Source organism: Peromyscus californicus, unplaced genomic scaffold (assembly GCF_007827085.1).
Source record: "Peromyscus californicus insignis strain IS unplaced genomic scaffold, ASM782708v3 Scaffold_4__1_contigs__length_199733344, whole genome shotgun sequence".
NCBI lineage: Eukaryota > Metazoa > Chordata > Mammalia > Rodentia > Cricetidae > Peromyscus > Peromyscus californicus.
This window is the reverse complement of record NW_026294562.1, coordinates 196363764-196382912: the sequence shown is the minus strand read 5'-3', so window position 1 is coordinate 196382912 and position 19149 is coordinate 196363764. Positions and strand designations below refer to the sequence as shown.

General features: G+C 39.7%; 1 protein-coding gene across 1 annotated transcript; it reads left to right on the top strand.

The window, feature by feature from the left end:
* The first annotated feature begins 61 nt into the window (after positions 1-61).
* LOC128093940 (zinc finger protein 665-like) lies at positions 62-18169 on the top strand. Its single transcript, XM_052711856.1, is given in 6 exon segments — positions 62-99; positions 2083-2142; positions 4786-4912; positions 6018-6146; positions 14178-16024; positions 16026-18169. Coding segments are annotated over 5 exon segments (2316 nt in total). The 5' UTR covers positions 62-99; positions 2083-2103; the 3' UTR covers positions 16200-18169.
* Positions 18170-19149: the final 980 nt, after the last annotated feature.

The following is a 19149-nucleotide window of genomic DNA, read 5'->3' as shown; positions in this document are numbered from 1 at the left end:
TGGCCCCGCCTACTTTCCCAGAGCTGACCGCGAGAGCACAGTCGCGCACTTCCGCCGCGACCCGGAAGCGGATCTGCGCAGCGCCAGTCGTGTAGTCCGGTGAGTTTCCCCAGGTCCTTTAGACCGGTTTCCTTGCTGGGAGCTGTCGCCGAGAACCGCGACCCTTGCCCGGGAACCTTATTTTGCTCGCCCAGCTCCACCGGGTGACGCGGAGAGCCGCGAGACTGAGGAAGTAGGAACGTGGGAGAGAGATGGCCCCAGAGCGAGGCGAGGGCTGCCCGGAGGGGAAGCAGCCGGGAAGGAGCAGGGACGCGGATTCGGACGCTTCTGCGGTGGGGGAGGAGACGCGACTGGCGTTTGTGCGGGACGAGCCAGGTGATGAAGGACTAGAGAGGCTGCAGGAGACAGAGCAGCGGCGTGCGGCGGGATAACGGGCCCGTCCGAGGGAAGAAAGAAAGCAGGAGAGGCGGGCAGCGGGAGAGCAGAGGCGAGCTGAGCTGCCAGAATGTGGAGGGCGGCGAGAGAGAAAGAAGAGCTGGAGGTGGAAAGTGTGAATGAAATCGTGCAGAATGAGGGAGGAGAAGGCTGGATGAGGGAGGAGTTGGTGGAATAATACGGTCATTTTTATTGAGTTTGCTTTTGTCGTTGGAAAAAAAAAAAACACTTCTGTTTAAATTTTAGTGGTGAGGACGAGCATTGCAAAATGTCTATCTGCCGGGCATGTGCCGTTTAAAGTTAACTGGGGTTGTGCTGGTCATGGTGGCACACACCAGTAATGCCAGCATGTGGAAGCAAAACTGGGGTGGGAAGATGGACAGTTTGAGGCAGTCTGGAAAAGATAACATGGACACTTTCTAAGTGAATAAATAATGTTGAGGTTAGAGGGTGATAGCCCTTTGTAGACCTTATTCAGCCAGAACACAGCGATGGGACTCCTTTCGACAAGGTCACCCTTCTATTGCCAGGGATATGGTGGGACTGGATATAGAGAGGACTGGTGGGATTTTTCTTTTTTCTAACATTTAACATTTAGTATGGAATGAATTGCCTCTGGCCATCTTCAGGCAGCTCTCTTTCAGACACCAACTTAATATTGCATGATTTAATTCATGTCTGGATCACTACCTGAAGATGATATCAAATGCCACAATCCCACACCACTGTCCCCTTTTAATTCCAAGTCTCATGTCCTGAATAGAACCTACCATCAGCTGGTGCTCAAGTGCTCTTAATTTGCTTGCTCAGCTCTAGGTTGTCAGGGAAACACTTCGGTTAGGTTTACCCATTATAAGGAACAGCACAAAGGAAACAGGTGAATATTCCAGATGAACCTCTTGTAAGTGTCGGTATCTCAAGTAGGACAGCTGTGCTCTTGCAAGTCTTAGCTGAATCTCTCTGCCTATATTTACTTTATCCTGTCTGTATTTTATATGTTTGTGTGTATACATGTGTGCATTCTGGGGTGTGTGCAGAGGCAGCCTTGTATTCCTGGTCTTTCTGAGGAGGGATCAAGTCCTGCAGAAAAGTGTCTAGTCTCCTGTTGTCTGTCCTGCAGTAGTTTATTGTTCTTACATCCCCTTGATGTATTGGGCTACAAAGGTCCATCTTTCTACATGATGATGTCCTCTCAGTAGCTCTGACTATGGCATAGGAAATGAATGTCTCGCTGAGCTGCTTCGAATGTACCTGTAATCTCAGCACTCAGGAGATTGAGGCAGGAGGATCATGAGTTCAAGTCCCGCCTGAGTTATATATTAGTCTTCATCTCCAGAAGGGAAGGGAGGTGGCTATATTTATCCAGAACATTTTTTTTTAACCATTTTGATACAAGATTCTACCAGTTTCATATGGCCTGAAAATCACTAGCTTGTTCAGGACTTTGAATTCACAATCCTCTGCTTTTAGTGCTAGGATTATATGTGTATGCCACCAGGCCCATACTTTTATTATTATCATGATGATTATTATTATTATTTAAAGAATAAGGGGTTTTATTTTCAAATCACCTTGCAAACATATGATATACTTAATTGTATGCTTTTGGTATTCAGGACTGACCTCTAAATACTCATGTTACTCAAGGAAGAAGTTGGGAGAAGGAGAATGAAGAACCAGAAAGAACCAGGGATGGCTGCCATGCAGGTACAGTGAGCCACCTCCTTACCCCCCCGCCCCCAGTTGATTTTCTGTTCCCTGGAGTGTTCTGCGTGAAAGCTGCTGGCCTGCACTGAGTATAGACTAGACAGTTCACTTGCCCTTGCTCATGTTTTCCCTTAGCCTCTATCATAATCACTAGATTACATCTCATAATGATCCTGTGATTTAGAACATGGAAGAAGCTTCTATTGAGTATGCACTAGGAACAGTCTTTGTGCTAAGGATTGCCTAGTAAGGATTGCCTTAGTATCATTTGTAAATGGACTGTTAGCTCTCTAGATGTAGGTAAAAGAAGCTACACTTGGAAGTCACATGTTAATGTGCACACACAAATACTTCTTAAATTATGGGAGAAAGGAGACCTTCTTGTGAAATTACATTCTTCATAGCCCACTACACTGCAGGTAATAATGTCAGTGGTCATTGTTTCCAAGAGAGCATCTCAATAACTAAAAATGGAATAAGGGGGGGAGAGTGTTGCATTTCACCACCAAGATATTAGGGTTTACCCCCCTCTTGTTTTCAGAGAGAGTATCTTCCTGTGTAGTTCAGTCTGGCTTCCTGAGTGCAAGAATACAGTGCATGCCTGTTTATTATCATTTCTCTGTATGTGGAGTATGTACATGTTCATGTGAGTGCATATATAGTGCATATATATATATATATATATATAGTCGTGTTTGGAGGCCAGAGGTCAAATCAGTTATCTTCCTGAGTGTGCATTTCATGAGACTGTGATGAGGCAATATAGTCTTGTTGTTGTCCACTCTTACGCTTACCTGGTTTTGTGTTTTAACCACATCATGTGTTATTCTGTCCTCTCCACCACCTTGTTTTCCTCTCACTGTGTAGTGATGATTGCACACCTGGCTAGTCACCTCTCTACTTTCTACCCTCTGGAGAAAATGATGGTCATGATAATTGGGATGTTTGGGTTTGTTTAATACCATGTTTTGTTTTTCTACATATTTTTAGTGCTGAGGAGTGAACACAGGACCTTGTGCATTCTAGGCATGTACTCTACCATTAAGCTGTACTTTCAGCTTTTTTGATTATAAAATGACTTTTATTGCACTGGAGAGAGAGAAATGACTCAGCAGGTAAAAGCACTGGCTGCTCCTCCAGAGGACCTGTGTTGCATTCCTAGCACCTACATGGTAGATCATCATCATCTGTAACTCCAGTTTCAGGGGATCTAGCTCTCTTCTCTGACCACCTTATGTACCAGGTTTATGTCTTAACCAAACATCCATCCTAACAAACATTTAAACATATAAAATAATAAGTATATTATAGCTCACTCCAGCCCTGAACTCAATGTATGGTCCATTCTGGCCTTGAATTCATAAAGATCCTCCTACCTCAGCCTTCAAAGTGCTGGGATTGCAAGCCTGTGGCACTAAGCTGACTGTTGGAAACCTCATGGCATCATCTCTGAAAACACTGGGTGTATCAAACATCTTACTTACTACTTGACTTGAGATGAGCCTGTGGGTTTTTCCTTTTTTTTCCCTTTTATCAAATGAGAACCAAGTGGCGGTTAGAGGGGTTGGGCAAAAGATGGTGAAAAAAGGCTTGGGAGGACAGAGTGAATGTATCAGAGTGTGACATGAACGAGAAGGGCAGACTTTGTATTTGATTTTGCTTGTTTGTTTGTTTGTTTTGTATTGTCCACATACATGATGAATGCACTGTGACATGATACCATAATATCTTACAATAAAGCGAAATAACATTAGGGAGTTATAGTGTTGTTCTGATGTATCTTAATCTGGGAACACAGGAGAAACCAGGTCAGTTTCTCCTGGTACATTTTTTAAACAGAAGGTTTAGGCTAGTCCACGTGTGTGGTGTTTTTCTCACATACTAAGCAAGTAATTCTGTAGCATACTACAGCCCAGTGTCAGCTAATTCGGTTGCATTCTGACACTAATCAGCTAGAGGACTCAGTTCCACAGAATGTACGCAACAAGGGTCTATACAGCTCCTTCTCCAGTTTTATGGTCCATTTTCTAGGGCAGCTCACAAAACTAAGGGAAACTCTTTATGTTTTCCTATTTATTATAAAGGACATTCCAAAGACTAGATGACCAATTGGACAGAGAAGACACAAAAGGGGAGGTGCAGGAAGTGGCTTATGGCTTTCATTCCCTCTTTGGGCAAGCCACTCTTTAGTTCTTTCCCCACAGTAGAATGTAGGGAAAGAAATTTAAACTCTATGCTTTAAGGGTTTATGGAGATTCCATCACTCACATATTACTCAATACCATTGATCATTGGTGTTCACTTAAGCCTTCAACTCTTCTCCTTTCCTTGGAGGATGGGGAGTAAGGCCTGAAGTTTGGTCCTGTTCCTGCCTTGGTTGTCTTGGTGCCCAGCAACCTTCCTGTAACTGAGGACCTCATTTCACCTTTCAACATCACCATAGGAGACAAACCCATCCTTATCACTCCAGAGATGCCAGGTGAATTGTATGTCTGAGAACTAGACAAAGACATGTAGTTTATGATCTCACAGCATGGAGGTGACTTGTTCTCTTCAATTTACTCAGTCTGTTTTCCCCTTTTTCTCACCTCTTTGTAAGGATTCTAAATGTCCACAGTGTGAAATGTGTTTGTTTCCTTTTAGGGACAGTTGACATTCAGGGATGTGGCCATCGAGTTCTCTCAGGAAGAGTGGGAATGTCTGGACCCTGCACAGAGGGCTTTGCACAGGGATGTTATGTTGGAGAACTACAGCAACCTGGTCTCCCTGGGTAAGGATGACCTACTCCAACAGTTGGGATCTTTGCCATGTGACCTTGCAGTTTTCATACCGTGCCTTTGGGTAACCATGTTGCCTCTCTGCCTTTCTTCCTTTCTTCCTTCCTCTTTTCCCTTTTCTCTCTCTTTGTGTCTCTCTGTCTCTCTGTGTCTCTCTGTCTCTCTCTCTCTTTCTCTCTCTCTGCACTAGGAATAGAACTCAAGATTTTTGCATCTCATGTACTCTACCATTGGACTGTGTTCCCGGCCCGTATGGTAGATTTTGTTTTGATTTGGTAGATTTGGGTTTTATAGTCTAGTAGCCTTGAACTTGCAGTCCTCTTGCTTCACACTCCTTAATGCAGGAATTACTGGCATATAATCACTGTGCATGACTCATGGCATCAAGGCACATATTTAAAGTTTCCAATGTTGGGTGTTCTATGTTACCTGGGCTGTTCAAAGAAGGAGAATCACTCCAAGATGTAATTTTAGATGGCCTGACATCAGGGCAGAACAGTTTCTGTGAACTGAACATTGAACCTCTGTTCAGAAGCCTATTTATTGACAGTACACAAAGTTTGTGTTTGAGGTACAAGTTCCTCATACCAAAGCCCTATCATCACACCCCCAAAACCTTTAATCCTTATTGTGTACTGTTTGTAGTACCTAATAATTCAAGACCTCCAAGTGTTCCTGGATATTCTTATGACTAAAATCATGCAATGGATAGAAAACCTCTTTAGAAAAACAACTCTGTAAGTCATAGAAAACAGTCACTGTTCTCTACTGTGATTTCTTCAAGGTCTAGGTCCCTTCAACAAATGCTAATACATTCTACTGTTGCCCTAAATATAGTGGGAAAAAACTATTACCTTCTATGTTTACCTTAGATACAAAAGACTCTACTAGAGTCCCACTGCATCTAATTCTTTGCTTTCTTCCCCTAAGCTTTTGCTTCAGTAGTTCTTAGTAGATAACTAGGCCCATTAAATTCCTGGAAAGAGTTTGTGAAGTATTTTTCTAGATTCATATGAAACATGCTCTTTCCTCACATTAGCATAGGATATAGATTCTGTAATATCCTCAGTACATGGTGTTACTGTCTTTTATAAACAGGAGTCACACGTCCTAATCTGAATGTTATGTCTATGTTGGAACAACAAAAAGGGCCCTGGACTGTGGAGAGTGAGGCAATAATGACCAGAAAACCAAATGGACAGGAATACGTCAGAGCTATGAGTGCAGGTAAGCTCTCAGAGGGCAGAGTGGAGGCTGCACCACTGCGTAATGGCAAGTACAAGGTTTCTATGGGAAACAAAATCTGTCACTATTCTTTACAGGTACAAAAATTTAGCCTTTAACTATCTCTCTTTAACATAACTCTCTAATGGTGTCCAGGTAGTCTTTTGTTTGTTTTTAATCTTGTTTCTTGTTCATATGTTTGAGGTCATGTCTCACTCTTTAGTTCAGGCTAATCTGAAACTCATTGTGTAGCCCAGGCTGGCCATAAACTCTTGGTAAGCATCCTGCCTCAGCCTTCCAAGTTCTGGGATTAGATGTATGAGCTACCATTGATGGTCAGTTAATTAAGTTTTGACAGAAGTGCTATAATTCAGATACATTTTGTGTTTGTACCAAAAGGTCATGGTTAAATGGTTGACTCCCTGTGGCAATGTGAATTGTTTCAGAACATTCTGTGTGGGACGAGGATGGGTGGCAGTATTTATCTCTGCAGACCAGGCTGGCATGGAACTTTCATTTTTCTTGTGTCAGCCTGACAAGTGATGAGATTACATGTTTGCCTCCATGCTTGCCTGACATAGAGCTTTGAAGAAGTGAATATAGTTGGAAATAGGTGACTGGATGTGCTACCCTTAGAGGAATTAATGCTGAACATAATACTGTATTAGTAAAACAGAATTGTTACGAAATAATTAGTCTAAGCTGGGCCTGTTGGTGCATGCCTTTAATCCTAACACTTGAGAGGCAGAGGTAGGTGGGTCTTTATGAGTTTGAGACCAGCCTGATGTACATAACTGAATTCTAGGCCAGTCAGGGTTTTATAGTGAGACTCTGTCTCAATGAAAATAAAAATTAAAAAATGAAACAATTAGGCTAGCAAAGAAAGCAACACATAATAGTTCTCTGCTTAGTTCATTTTGTCCAGTAAAACATTTTTTCTCTAGACTGATAGGTGTTGCAATTAGAACTTCCTTTTTTCTGAGGGACAAATAAAACTCATAGAATACACACACACAAACACACACACACAGAGTCAACTGGTGATGTATATATAGGTTAATTAAATAATTTTGCTACTAAGAAAAATACAGAGAATAGTACAGGCATCCCATAGACATGTAATCTTCAGTAATCTAGATCTGCACTCAAAAGCTGAGTTCCTGTATGATACAGTAGCAGCATCTGTTTTGTTTCCTCTGACTCATTGTGTTCCCTCTTCCATACTTATTGTCACCATTATGAAATCTCCCATCACTGACTGAGAAGAACTAAGTGAACAGGCTTTTATTACTTAGCATCAGGTATTTCCCTCTGAGTGTGGAGAAGGAGTTTGCATACCATATATCCAACAGTGAATTAATAGCCAAAATGTGAAACCTGAAACAAACAAGCAGGAAAACAGCCAACTTAAAAATGGGGATGGACGTGTGTGTGTGTGTGTGTGTGTGTGTGTGTGTGTGTGTGTGATGGGCAAGATGTGCTGCTTATGCTCAGGGGCTAGCTGAGCTCGGACTCTACCAGGCTCACATCCCATTAGAGATGTGGTTATTCTTTTCATTCTACTTTTTATTCTTCTTTTTTTTTTGAGACAAGCATTGCACAGGCCAGTCAGACTCCTCAGTAGATGATTAGAGGTGCATATTGCCATGCCCAACTTTAATACACATTTACTGAAGAGAAATGATATATGAAAGGAAGATCAACATTACTATTATGTAAAAACGCCAGTTTTCTCCAATGTGAGTTATCACCTTCACTTACCAAGATAGCTGTTGTGGAAAAGGTGAGCCTTGCTCTGGATGTGGTGGAAAGGGAAATCCTGTTCTCTCTTGGTGGAAGTCTAGATTGGTACTCATTGATGAGAATTGATTGCAGATAAATCAGAACAAATAAAAGGAGAGTTACTGTATAATCAAGCAACTCAGCTTTTGATTATACATCCTGAAGACTAAAGATGACATGTATGTGTGATGGCTATATTGTTCTTGTGACATTATTCTTAGTGGCTAAGTTATGTAGTAGACCATGTGTCCATCACCAGTAGCATCTGTTTGTGTGTGTGTGCACATTTTATATGAATTGTGTTTGTCCTTCAAAAGAAGAACCTTCTGTTTGTTACAATGTCTGTCAGCCTGGAGGATATCTTACCAGACAAACTAAACAGGTAATTGTCACATGTGGTTTTCTTTGACACAGTACCTCTCAGTTCTGTCCACTTTGCTTTGAATGACAGGAATTCGTTCTTTTGGGATTATATTCTTCATTGTGTATATCTATGTATTTTCTTTTTCCATTCATCTGTTGACATGTAGGCTAATGCCATGTCTATATCTCTCAACCCATATATATATGAGTTTTCACTCACATTTAGAATTCACCTCAATTCAACTCGAAGCACAGAGCGTAAAGATAGTTACCAGTGGGTCAAAGATATTAGTGAGTTACTTGTCAGTGAGACCAGGCCAACGTTTTAATAAGAGCAGGACAGTGAGTACAAATTTTGAAGTGATGGGTGTGATCATATGTTTCAGCTTCATTGTCACTTCGTTATGTACACACATACATACATACATACACATCAAAATATGTTTCAGTCTTGTTATCATTTTGTTATAGACATATATAATATGTACATATATACTATATATATGTATATATAAAGTAAAATTACTTTATACACTAATCATTAATGTAGTCGGTCTTTCCTTGGACTGTCTGTTCGTAATTAATAACACAGATACTTATTTTAATTATGAAAGCTTGGCCATAGCTTAGGCTTTTTCCCACCTAAGCTCTTAAAATTTGTATTGACCTGTTTCTAATAATCTACATTCTGTCACATGACTCAGTTACCTCTGCTTTGTACCATATGTCTGACATTTTCAGAGTCTTGCTGGTGTCGCCCTTCCCCCACATCTTTCCACGGTTCTCTCTCTCTCCTGTGAAGTCTCAATTCTCTCCTCCCTGGCTATTGGCCATCAGCTTCTTATTAAACCAACCACAGTGACACATCTTCACACAGTGTAAACAGATATTCCACAACAGTTCTTTGTTTTTGTCTAAGTAAACAAGAAAGAGTTTAACTCTTAACACAGTAAAACTGTGTGTGTGTGTGTGTGTGTGTGTGTGTGTGTGTGTGTGTGTGTGTGTGTAATAAGAACAATCATCAGATAAGAATTAACATTTTTGCCAGGTGTGGTGGCACATGCTTTTAATCTCAGCACTCAGGAGGTATAGGCAGGTGGATCTCTGTGATTCAAGGCCAGTCTGGTCTACAAAGTATCAGGACAGCTGGGACTGTTACACAGAGAAACCCTGTCTCAAAAAAACAACAACAACAACAAAAAAGAATTAACATTTTCAGTGTCCAGTCCATATGTATCTGGCAAGTTTGGAGAATGTACTATATTACCTATCCTATCTTAGCGAGTCCAAAGTGTTATACATAAACCATTTTCTATCATAGCGTGTTTTACCATCCTAAATATATCTTTTTAGACCTTAAAACATCTTCATAGATAAACAACTTAAGTTTTTATATTTGTTAATGTTATAAACTTAACTTTTCTTATGCAGATTTTTTTCTGAATTTGATAACAAGGAAAACTATATAACTGTAACTATCTGTTCTTCAACTCCATCAGAGACCCAAGAAGGATATAATGTTACCCGAGTAAATAGGAAATGTAGAGCAAATAACTTCCCAAACTAAAAATGACAGAAAACTGACTGCCTAGACAGTTACCCAAGGGTACTCTGCAACATTGGGGCACCCATCCTTGGCCCAAAGGGCTAGAATATGACAGACTTCTCTCTGAAGCAGGAATTTTTGAAAGACTTACCTATTTTTGTTTGGCAAAGTTCATCAGTCACCACCTTTTGTATTCTGTTTGGCCATTTTGGATGGTATACTGTCAGCAGTCCAGGCTCTGGCAGTTTTTTGTCCATTAGCTAACTTTGCCACAATGAAAGCAAACTCCATATGGAGGTTCTTTGGTGCACATCATCCTTTTTTGAAGTAAATTGGTGCTTCCAGGAGCAGATGTGTCTCATTGTCATGAATAGCCTTATGTTATTAAAACGTCTAAAAGTGCTGTATTCTGTAGGTCTCTGAAGTGTTTGAAGACCACCTGTCTATCTAAACTATATCTGTTTAACCTTGAAAACATACGTAACATGACTACAAGTTTGTTATAGATGATGAACTACTAGCTTACATTTTCTTCTTTTTATTAAATTATTTACATCCTGATCACATTTTTACTTCCTTCTCCTTCTGTTCCCTCCCTCTATCCTCCTTCTGCCCCTCATCCACTCCTCCTGTTTATGTTCAGAAAGGGTCAGGCCTCCCATGGGTGTCAATAAAGCATGGCATATCAAGTTAAGGTAGGACTAAGCTCCTCCCTTTGTATTGAGGCTGGGTGAGGGAACCCAGTATAGGGAATAGGTTCCCAAAAGCTAGATCAAGCATTAAAGACAGGCCCTGATCCCACTGCTAGGAATCCCACAAAATAGATGAAGCTACACAACTATTACACATGTAGGGGGCCTATGAAAGGGTTATAATGGTGGTACTCCTGGCTGGCTGCCGCCTCCATTGACCACAGTGACAGAAGAGAGCTCTGGATGCTGCAGTGGCAGAGGAATCACGAGCCATGGTTACCTCTTTAGAGTTTTATTGGGAGAAAGGAGGGGGGGGGGGAAGACGGAGAGAGACAAGAGACAGAGACAGCACAGAGGGGAAGTACAGAGGGAATAAGAGGAGAGAGAGAGAGAGAGAGAGAGTCCTGTGGAAGGGCACGCCCTCTTTTTAGGCTGGGACTCCATCTCAGCCTGGTGACATAATAAAGACATAATTCTTACAGCCTACATTGGTTCTATGCAGGCTCCCAAGCTATCCAGGGTCTGTGAGTGCCTGTGAGTCTAGCTCAGTTGTTTCTATGGGTTCCCTTATGATGAATTTGACTTCCCTGGCTTGTACAATCCTTCCTTCCTCTCTCAGGATTCCCAGTGTGCGGCTCAGTGCGCGGCTGTGGATCTTTGCATCCATTTCCATCAGTTACTGGATTAAGACTCTCTGATGACAATTAGGGGTCAACAGTCTAGTCACAGAAGATGGCCAGTTCAGGCAGCCTCTCCACTATTGCTAGGAGTCTTAGCTGGGGTTATCTTTGTGGATTCCTCAGAGTTTCCCACGTAGAATATACATTAACTGTCTTGTAGTTTTTCCTTTTTTCTTTCTTTTTTTTTTTCATTTATGTAGCCAAGATTTTTCAGGAGGTTTCCCCCAAACAAATATGATCTTCATTAATTTTGAAGAGATTCAAAGCTTTTTGTTTCATGTGGAAATGAAAGCATAACCTCTCCACGAATGCAGCATATTTTCTGACTTCCATTCTGAAGTTAACACATTCTTAAAATATATAGGCTGGTTTAATATTGCAGTTGTTGTTTTGTTTGTTTTTAACAATCCAGTGTCTCTCCAGCATTTGCCTTTTGCGCATCAGCATTCAAAAAAATTTGAAGTTAGCAAAGCATCATGGAGATTCCAAGTGCCCTGTGTATTTCCCATCCTTATGTTACTTTTTTTAATTATTATTACTTTACTCTTTCTTTAAAGACTTTATTATTTTTAAACGATTTACTGATTGATTGATTTTGTTAGGACTTTCTGTGCCCCCCTCCTTTTTTTTTTTTTCTTTCTTTAGCACCTAAGCACATTTCAAGCACAGTGTAACCTGTTCAGAGGTTTTCTTGGCCAGGATCTGACTTTCTGCATGTCTGCACAGGCTTCTTTGACTGCATGAGCCAAACCTTAACCTGCTAGGCTCTCTGCCACGCAGCTAGCTCAGCACATGGCCTGGTGGCTGGCTCTTCCTCCTTTGGCCTAACCATCCCAGACACTCTTCATCATCCCATCTCTGGAAAGTTGCTGAGACCAAGATGGATCAGGTGTTTTTACCTAGCGAGATGACTGCCCAAGTGCTCTGCTGTACAGTGGGCCCTTTTAAAGGAGCCTTGCCTTTGTACACCTTGAGAAGTGAGCCTACCTGATAGACCATAGTCACAAGAAAGCCAAGTTCAAAACATTTATTTGTTTTCAACTTTCTAATACCCTGTGTCCCGATTTACTTGCTGGACATTGGGTGGCAAATGTAGTAAGCTTTCTCGTCAGACTATATTTGGGTTGCCAACCCTCAAATAATGACATGGAGACTTATCATTAATTATGAAAGCTTGACTTTAGCTTAGGCCTTTTCCCAACTAGCTCTTCTAACTTAAATTAACCTGTCAATCTACATTCTGTCACATGGCTCCTGTTACCTTTGCTCTGTACCCTCTGTCTGACTCCTTTAGAGTTGCTGGCATCCCCTGCTTCTCTCTCCCTGAGAGTTCTGTCTATTCTTTCCTGCCTAGCTGTTGGCCATCCAGGTCTTTATTAAACCAGTCACAGTGACACGTCTTCATACAGTGTAAACAAATATTCTGCAACATACTGACATACTACTTGTCTAAATTAGTGGGAGAGGGTAAACATTCCATATATGTTTACTTTGTGCATTGATTATGCTTACCCTGTGGTTTTCTACCATCTTTTTCTCCTTCCCTTGCCTGATAGACCCTCTTCTACTTTATGAATTTTTTGTTCAGCCTTTTTAGAAAATTTTCCATATGTAAGACAGAATGTGCTGCATTTGTCTTTGTGTTTGATTTAGTTTGCTTAACACAGTGATTTCCAGTTCTGTCAGTTTTTCTAATGAATAATAGTATTTCATTTATTCTTTGCGACTGAATAATACTCTAATATGTAGATGTATGCATCATTTTCTTTATTAATCTGTTGATGAACAGTAAGGCTGATTGCATGTCTAGGCTATTGTGAGCCTTACTGTCATAATCATGGTTATACAGTTATGTTTTCTATATAGTGACTTCATTTCTTTCTTACATACACAAACACAGGAGTAGAATGGCTAAATGTTATGTTTATTTTATTTTGTACCATTTCTGTAATAGAAACCCCTGTTTATTCTTAGTAGGAAAGTGTTTATCGTTATACAACATGGCATTTTATTTTTAATCCATATTTTTTAATTATGTGTATTGTGTACTGGGGTGTGTGTGTGTGTGTGTGTGTGTGTGTGTGTGTGTGTGTGTGCACGCGCACATATGTTCAGGTGCCTGCAGAGTTCAGGTAAAAGTGTTGGGTATCATGGAGCTGGTATTTTAGGTGGTTGTGAATTGTCCAGTGTGGGTTCTGGGAACTCAAGTCAACTCCTGCAAGGGTAGTATATACTCTTAACCACTAAACCATTTCTCTAGCTCCTACATGTAGCAATTTATGAGCTTATGTATTTGTGATTTGCCTGGTTGTTTTATCATAGAATGTTATAATTGTTTTATAGTATTTACTAAGCCCAACAGGTGATTGTTTTCTGTGTGTGTTGTGCAGTATAACTGACATGCACTGCTTGTTAATGTTGAAAAAATGCTTGTCATGAATGGGTCTAAGTAAGTTTATAAGAGATTATTGCATTGTTTTTGCTGGTACTCTGCTTTTTGTGAATTTTTCCTCTTTTTCCTATTCCTTTGCATTCAAAATTGCCACTTAATTCATTATATAAATGAACTAATATTATCTTCCATTTTAATGTATTTTTTGATATTTTAGTGTGTGTTTACACAGAATATGCTGTTATGTCCCCTTTTCTCATTCAGTTGCATTACAGCCTTTTTGGCAATTAGTATGCACCTTTAGGACATGATGGAAAATGCTCTTTTACTGATTCACGAAACCTTATTCAATATGAATAATCTGTTCATAGATTATTTGAAACTATGACTCTCCTGATTATTTAAAGTACATGTAATCATCTGTTCTTAATTAGAGGATCACTCTTTTTACGATGCTTACATTGTCTTTTTGGTACATAAAATTGATAAAGTCAACACAGTAAGTGTTATTTTTGCTGAAAATATTTTCACTGTGGAATATCTTTCTGTAATTAATCAGAAACCTGTTATATCTTCTAGTCAAGTCTCCTGAACATATAATTAAAGATTTACCACCAAAAGAGAGTGGCGATTCAGGAGAAATAGACCAGAAAATGGTGTCAGAAAGATATAAAAGCAGTGACACTGAAGACTTTTTCTTCAGAGGAATCCAGAAGAACATACAGGATTTTGAGTTTCAGTGGAAAGACAGTGAAAGGAAGTATAAATCCACCAATAGTAAACATCAAGATAGTAGGAAGAAGACAGGAAAATGCATAAGGAACCTACTTGAACTGCAGTCATTTCCATCTGCAGAGAATATTGATGATAATGAGGTTAAGTCTATCACCAATGTTTCTTCAATTTCATTATCTCAAAGAATTCCTCTCACTGGTGTCAAAGCACACATTGTTCCTGAGTATGATGATGATATTTATTGTTCACTACTTATGAAAAAACAGAAAGCACACATTAAGGAAAAACCTTATCAATGTAATGAGTGTGGCAAGGTCTTCAGTTATACTTCTTCTCTGGCACATCATCAGCAAATTCATACTGGAGAGAAACTTTACAAATGTGTTGAATGTGGTAAGGCTTTTTTTCGACGTTCTTATCTTTTGGTACATGAGAGGCATCATACTGGAGCAAAACCTTACAAATGTAGTGAATGTGGCAAGGTTTTCACACAGAATTCACACCTTACAAGTCATCGGAGAATTCATACTGGTGAGAAACCATACAAGTGTAATGAATGTGGCAAAGCCTTTAGTGTTCGTTCAAACCTAACTAATCATCAGGTAATTCATACTGGAGAAAAACCTTACAAATGTAATGAGTGTGGCAAGGTCTTCAGTCAAACTTCAAGCCTTGCGATTCATCGGAGAACTCATACTGGAGAGAAACCTTACAGGTGCAACGAGTGTGGAAAAGTCTTTAGTTCACATTCAAACCTAAATACCCATCAGATAATCCATACAGGAGAAAAACCCTACAAATGTTCAGAGTGTGGCAAGGTCTTTACTCAGAATTCACACCTTGCAAATCATTGGAGAATACATACAGGAGAGAAACCATACAAGTGTAATGAGTGTGGAAAGGCCTTTAGTGTGTATTCCAGCCTCACTACCCATCAGGCAATCCATACTGGAGAAAAACCTTACAAGTGTGATGAGTGTGGCAAGGTCTTTACTCAAAATTCACATCTTGCAAGTCATCGTGGAGTCCACAGTGGCGAGAAACCTTACAAGTGTGAAGAATGTGGCAAAGTCTTCAGTCAGACTTCAAATCTTGCAAGACATTGGAGGGTTCATACTGGAGAGAAGCCTTACAAATGCAATGAGTGTGGCAAAGCTTTTAGTGTGCGTTCAAGCCTAACTTCCCATCAGGTAATCCATACTGGAGAAAAACCTTACAAATGTAATGAATGTGGCAAAGTCTTTAGTCAGACTTCAAGCCTTGCAATTCATCAGAGAATTCATACTGGGGAGAAACCTTACAGGTGCAATGAGTGTGGAAAAGCTTTTAATTCACATTCAAACCTAAATACCCATCAGGTAATCCATAGTGGGCAAAAACCCTATAAATGTCTGGAATGTGGCAAGGTCTTTACTCAAAATTCACACTTGGCTAATCATCGCAGAACCCATACAGGAGAGAAACCTTACAAGTGTAATGAGTGTGGCAAAGCTTTCAGTGTGTACTCAAGTCTGACTACTCATCAGGCAATCCATACTGGAGAAAAACCTTACAAGTGCAATGAATGTGGTAAAGTCTTCACTCAAAATTCACACCTAGCAAGTCACCGTAGGACTCATACTGGAGAAAAACCTTACAAGTGTGATAAATGTGGTAAAGCCTTTAGTGTACGTTCAAGCTTGACTACTCATCAGGCAATCCATACTGGAGAAAAACCTTACACATGTAGTGAGTGTGGCAAAGTCTTTAGTCGAAGTTCCAACCTTTCAAGTCATCGGAGACTTCATATTGGACAGAAGCATAAATGAATATAGCAGGGTCTTCAGCCACAGTTCACTTGCACAATATTCAGGAATTCAGTCTTAAGAAAATTATTTTTAATGATAGAAAAATACCTGTCAAGAGTTCAAGTACATCACTGAATGTGGTGGTATGCATGTAAACCACACAGTACTTGTCAGGCTGTTGTGAGACCATCAATCACCTATGATGTATAGGAAGAACTTAAATTTTAAAAATGTCAAGCTTTTATTGAAATATATTAAGAAGCCATTTCATTCATGTACAGCACATGCTTTATTACACGACTCCCACCTCTAGAAATACCAAAATATACATTGCTGATGAAATTGTCCACTTGGCACTTACTGAGGAAGGTGCTTAATGACCATTATTGTGAAGGGTTTATCAGAGTAATAACTCCTCTTCCATAGCTATGTTACAGTCTACAGAATAATTGTTAAAAAACAACTAAAAATCAAAATAAGTTAAAACATATATATGGAAGTTGGAAGACTATTTTGATACACCTGGTTGCCTTCAGGTTATAAATTATTCATTTTGTTGTGTTTCTTTGCAAAGGCTGCCATTTATAATTGTCAGCCTCAACTTTGTGTTGCTAGAATGCTTACCTCAGGGGCTTTTTATTGCAGCCTCTGGGAAAAATGAAGAGAAGGGTCACATTAGTAGGAAACAAGCATGTTTCTAATTTCTGAGCACTACTCTACCTTTTAAGTTAAATATTGCCTAAGTTATTGTCCTAATTTGTTTTAGTTGCTGTGATAAACCCCATGGCCAAAGCCAACTTGAAGAGGAAAGGGTTTATTTCATTATGGATTATATTCAATCAAGGGAAGCCAGGGTAGAGGCTAGAGTAGGAACCTGGAGGCAGGAACTAAGGTAGACAATAGAGAAAGGATGCCTGTTCGTTTCATTTAGCTTCTGTTATACAACCCAGGACCATCTAATAAGGGGTGGTACTGCCCAGAGTGGCCTAGGCCCTCCCAGACTAGTCATAAATAAAATGATTGTCCGACATGCCCAGAGTTCAGCCTGATGGAGGCATTTCCTTGAAGGTCCCTCTTCCCAGGTAACTCTAGTAGGTGTCAATTTGACAAGGTGTAACCAGAACATTTATCATATGAAAGGAATGGGATAATGTAAAATTGCAACATAAAGCTATCAAGTTTATTGTGTCTGATTGGTGCTCTCCGTGAGGGAACAGCAATTAAATGGGAAAGGAATTAAGGTACTAGATGTTTTATGAAGTGAGGATAATAGGCTAGTGGGGAATGAATTGTTTAGTAAAATACAAAAGACATCGTGACCATCTACACTGAATGACAAGAGCTTTCAGAGCAAATAATAAACAGTTATTCTTACTTTTTAATTTGAAGTGAAAAACATTGTTAGAATGGAAAATTTAACCCAAAGAATCAAAGTGTAGGTGCTGGCTTCATAGGTAGTAGAGGAGCACTTGTTTTCCACATGTGAGGCTCTATGTTAAATCCTTAACAGCACCAAAAGTAAAAATGCACAAAAGCTTTCTTAAGGATAATATTTAACTACGGTTGTTGAGCTTTGCCATGGTTTTATTTAAAATGTATCATTTATCCAATTTTCAGTTAATGAGAGTAAAACTTTTTCATTCCTGCAAATGTATTTTTATATTCTTCTGTCTGTATAGTCTCTTTGTGTATCAGTACAGTGCTTACTCATGGGAAATGAAAAAAATGGTGTGAAGCTCTTAATGTTGAGGTTTCTATATTTTTTATATGAAATCAAACGCCATAACATTTTAGGAACCAATAATCACTTTTCCATGAACTTATTCAGTCCATGCCCCTAGGAAACTTGTGTAGGTATAATGGGCATCCAGAAAGCCACATAGTGCAGACTGCCAAAGTAAAGCTGACATGTTTTGTGTATATACCTGTACACTTGAAGCTTCTCTTCATAGTTGTGCAATACTTCAGACATTCCATTGATTGATATGAACTGTGAAGTCCTCACTCTGGTTGACTTTCCACATCAATAAAAATTTAAAAACAACAGTACTGTTAGAATCATGAAGTCAATTATTTCAAGAAAAACCAGAATTTTAGCACTATTTAGTACACATGAAATTGAACTACATGAAGTAGCATGGATAGAAATATATTTGAATTTCTAAAGGGAGATGATTAATTACTTTTCTGTTATGAAAGAATACCTTGACAAAAACAAGTTAGGGAAGAAAGTTTATTTTACAGTTTTCAGAGAAGATACAGTCCATCATGACAAGGAAGGTGTAGGAGTCAGCAAATGTCACATTTCATGAACAGGAAGCAGAATAGGAAGTTGGGTTGTGCTATCAAACCTCAAAGCACTACCCCCAGTGACGTATTTCTCTAGTAAGGTTCCACAACCTTCACAAATAAATAGTACCCCTAACTGGGAAGCAAGTGATCAAATACATGAGCCTGTGGGAAACTTCTTATTGAGCCCCTCATAGATTCCCCTCGATGTTGCATCCTTTCTGCTCTAAACCAGTAGGAACTGGAAAACACTACTAAGTTCTGCCACCAGCTTGGGATGAAAGCTTTCCTTCATTGGGTCAGTTGCTGCAGCAGCTTCTGTATACACGAGGTGGTGAAAATCCTCCCTATTTGGTTTGTTGGGGCAGAATAACTCTAAAGTTGCACCACTCTAAAAGGAGCCTTAGCTCTTGGAGTTCTGCCGTCAGGTCATCTTATTGTTACAGCCTGAAGCTCCTACATACAGTGCTAATCATTTTAACAATTATCTTTTCAATATTGGCCTTGACTGTAGTCTTATGCTTCTCTGTGCTGTTTTGCTCTCCAGAATGCTTCTTTCTGTGTTGAATGTTTTTGTTTTTCATTGCAGACTGACAAGTAATCAGTGATAACAATGCCACAAAATAATGTGCTATTTTGAAGATTTCCCATAGAAATCAGTCCATTCCTTCGTAATGCAATGTCAAGAAAATTCTTGGCAACGGCCAGAAATCAGCTAGATTCTTTGCCAATATATCACA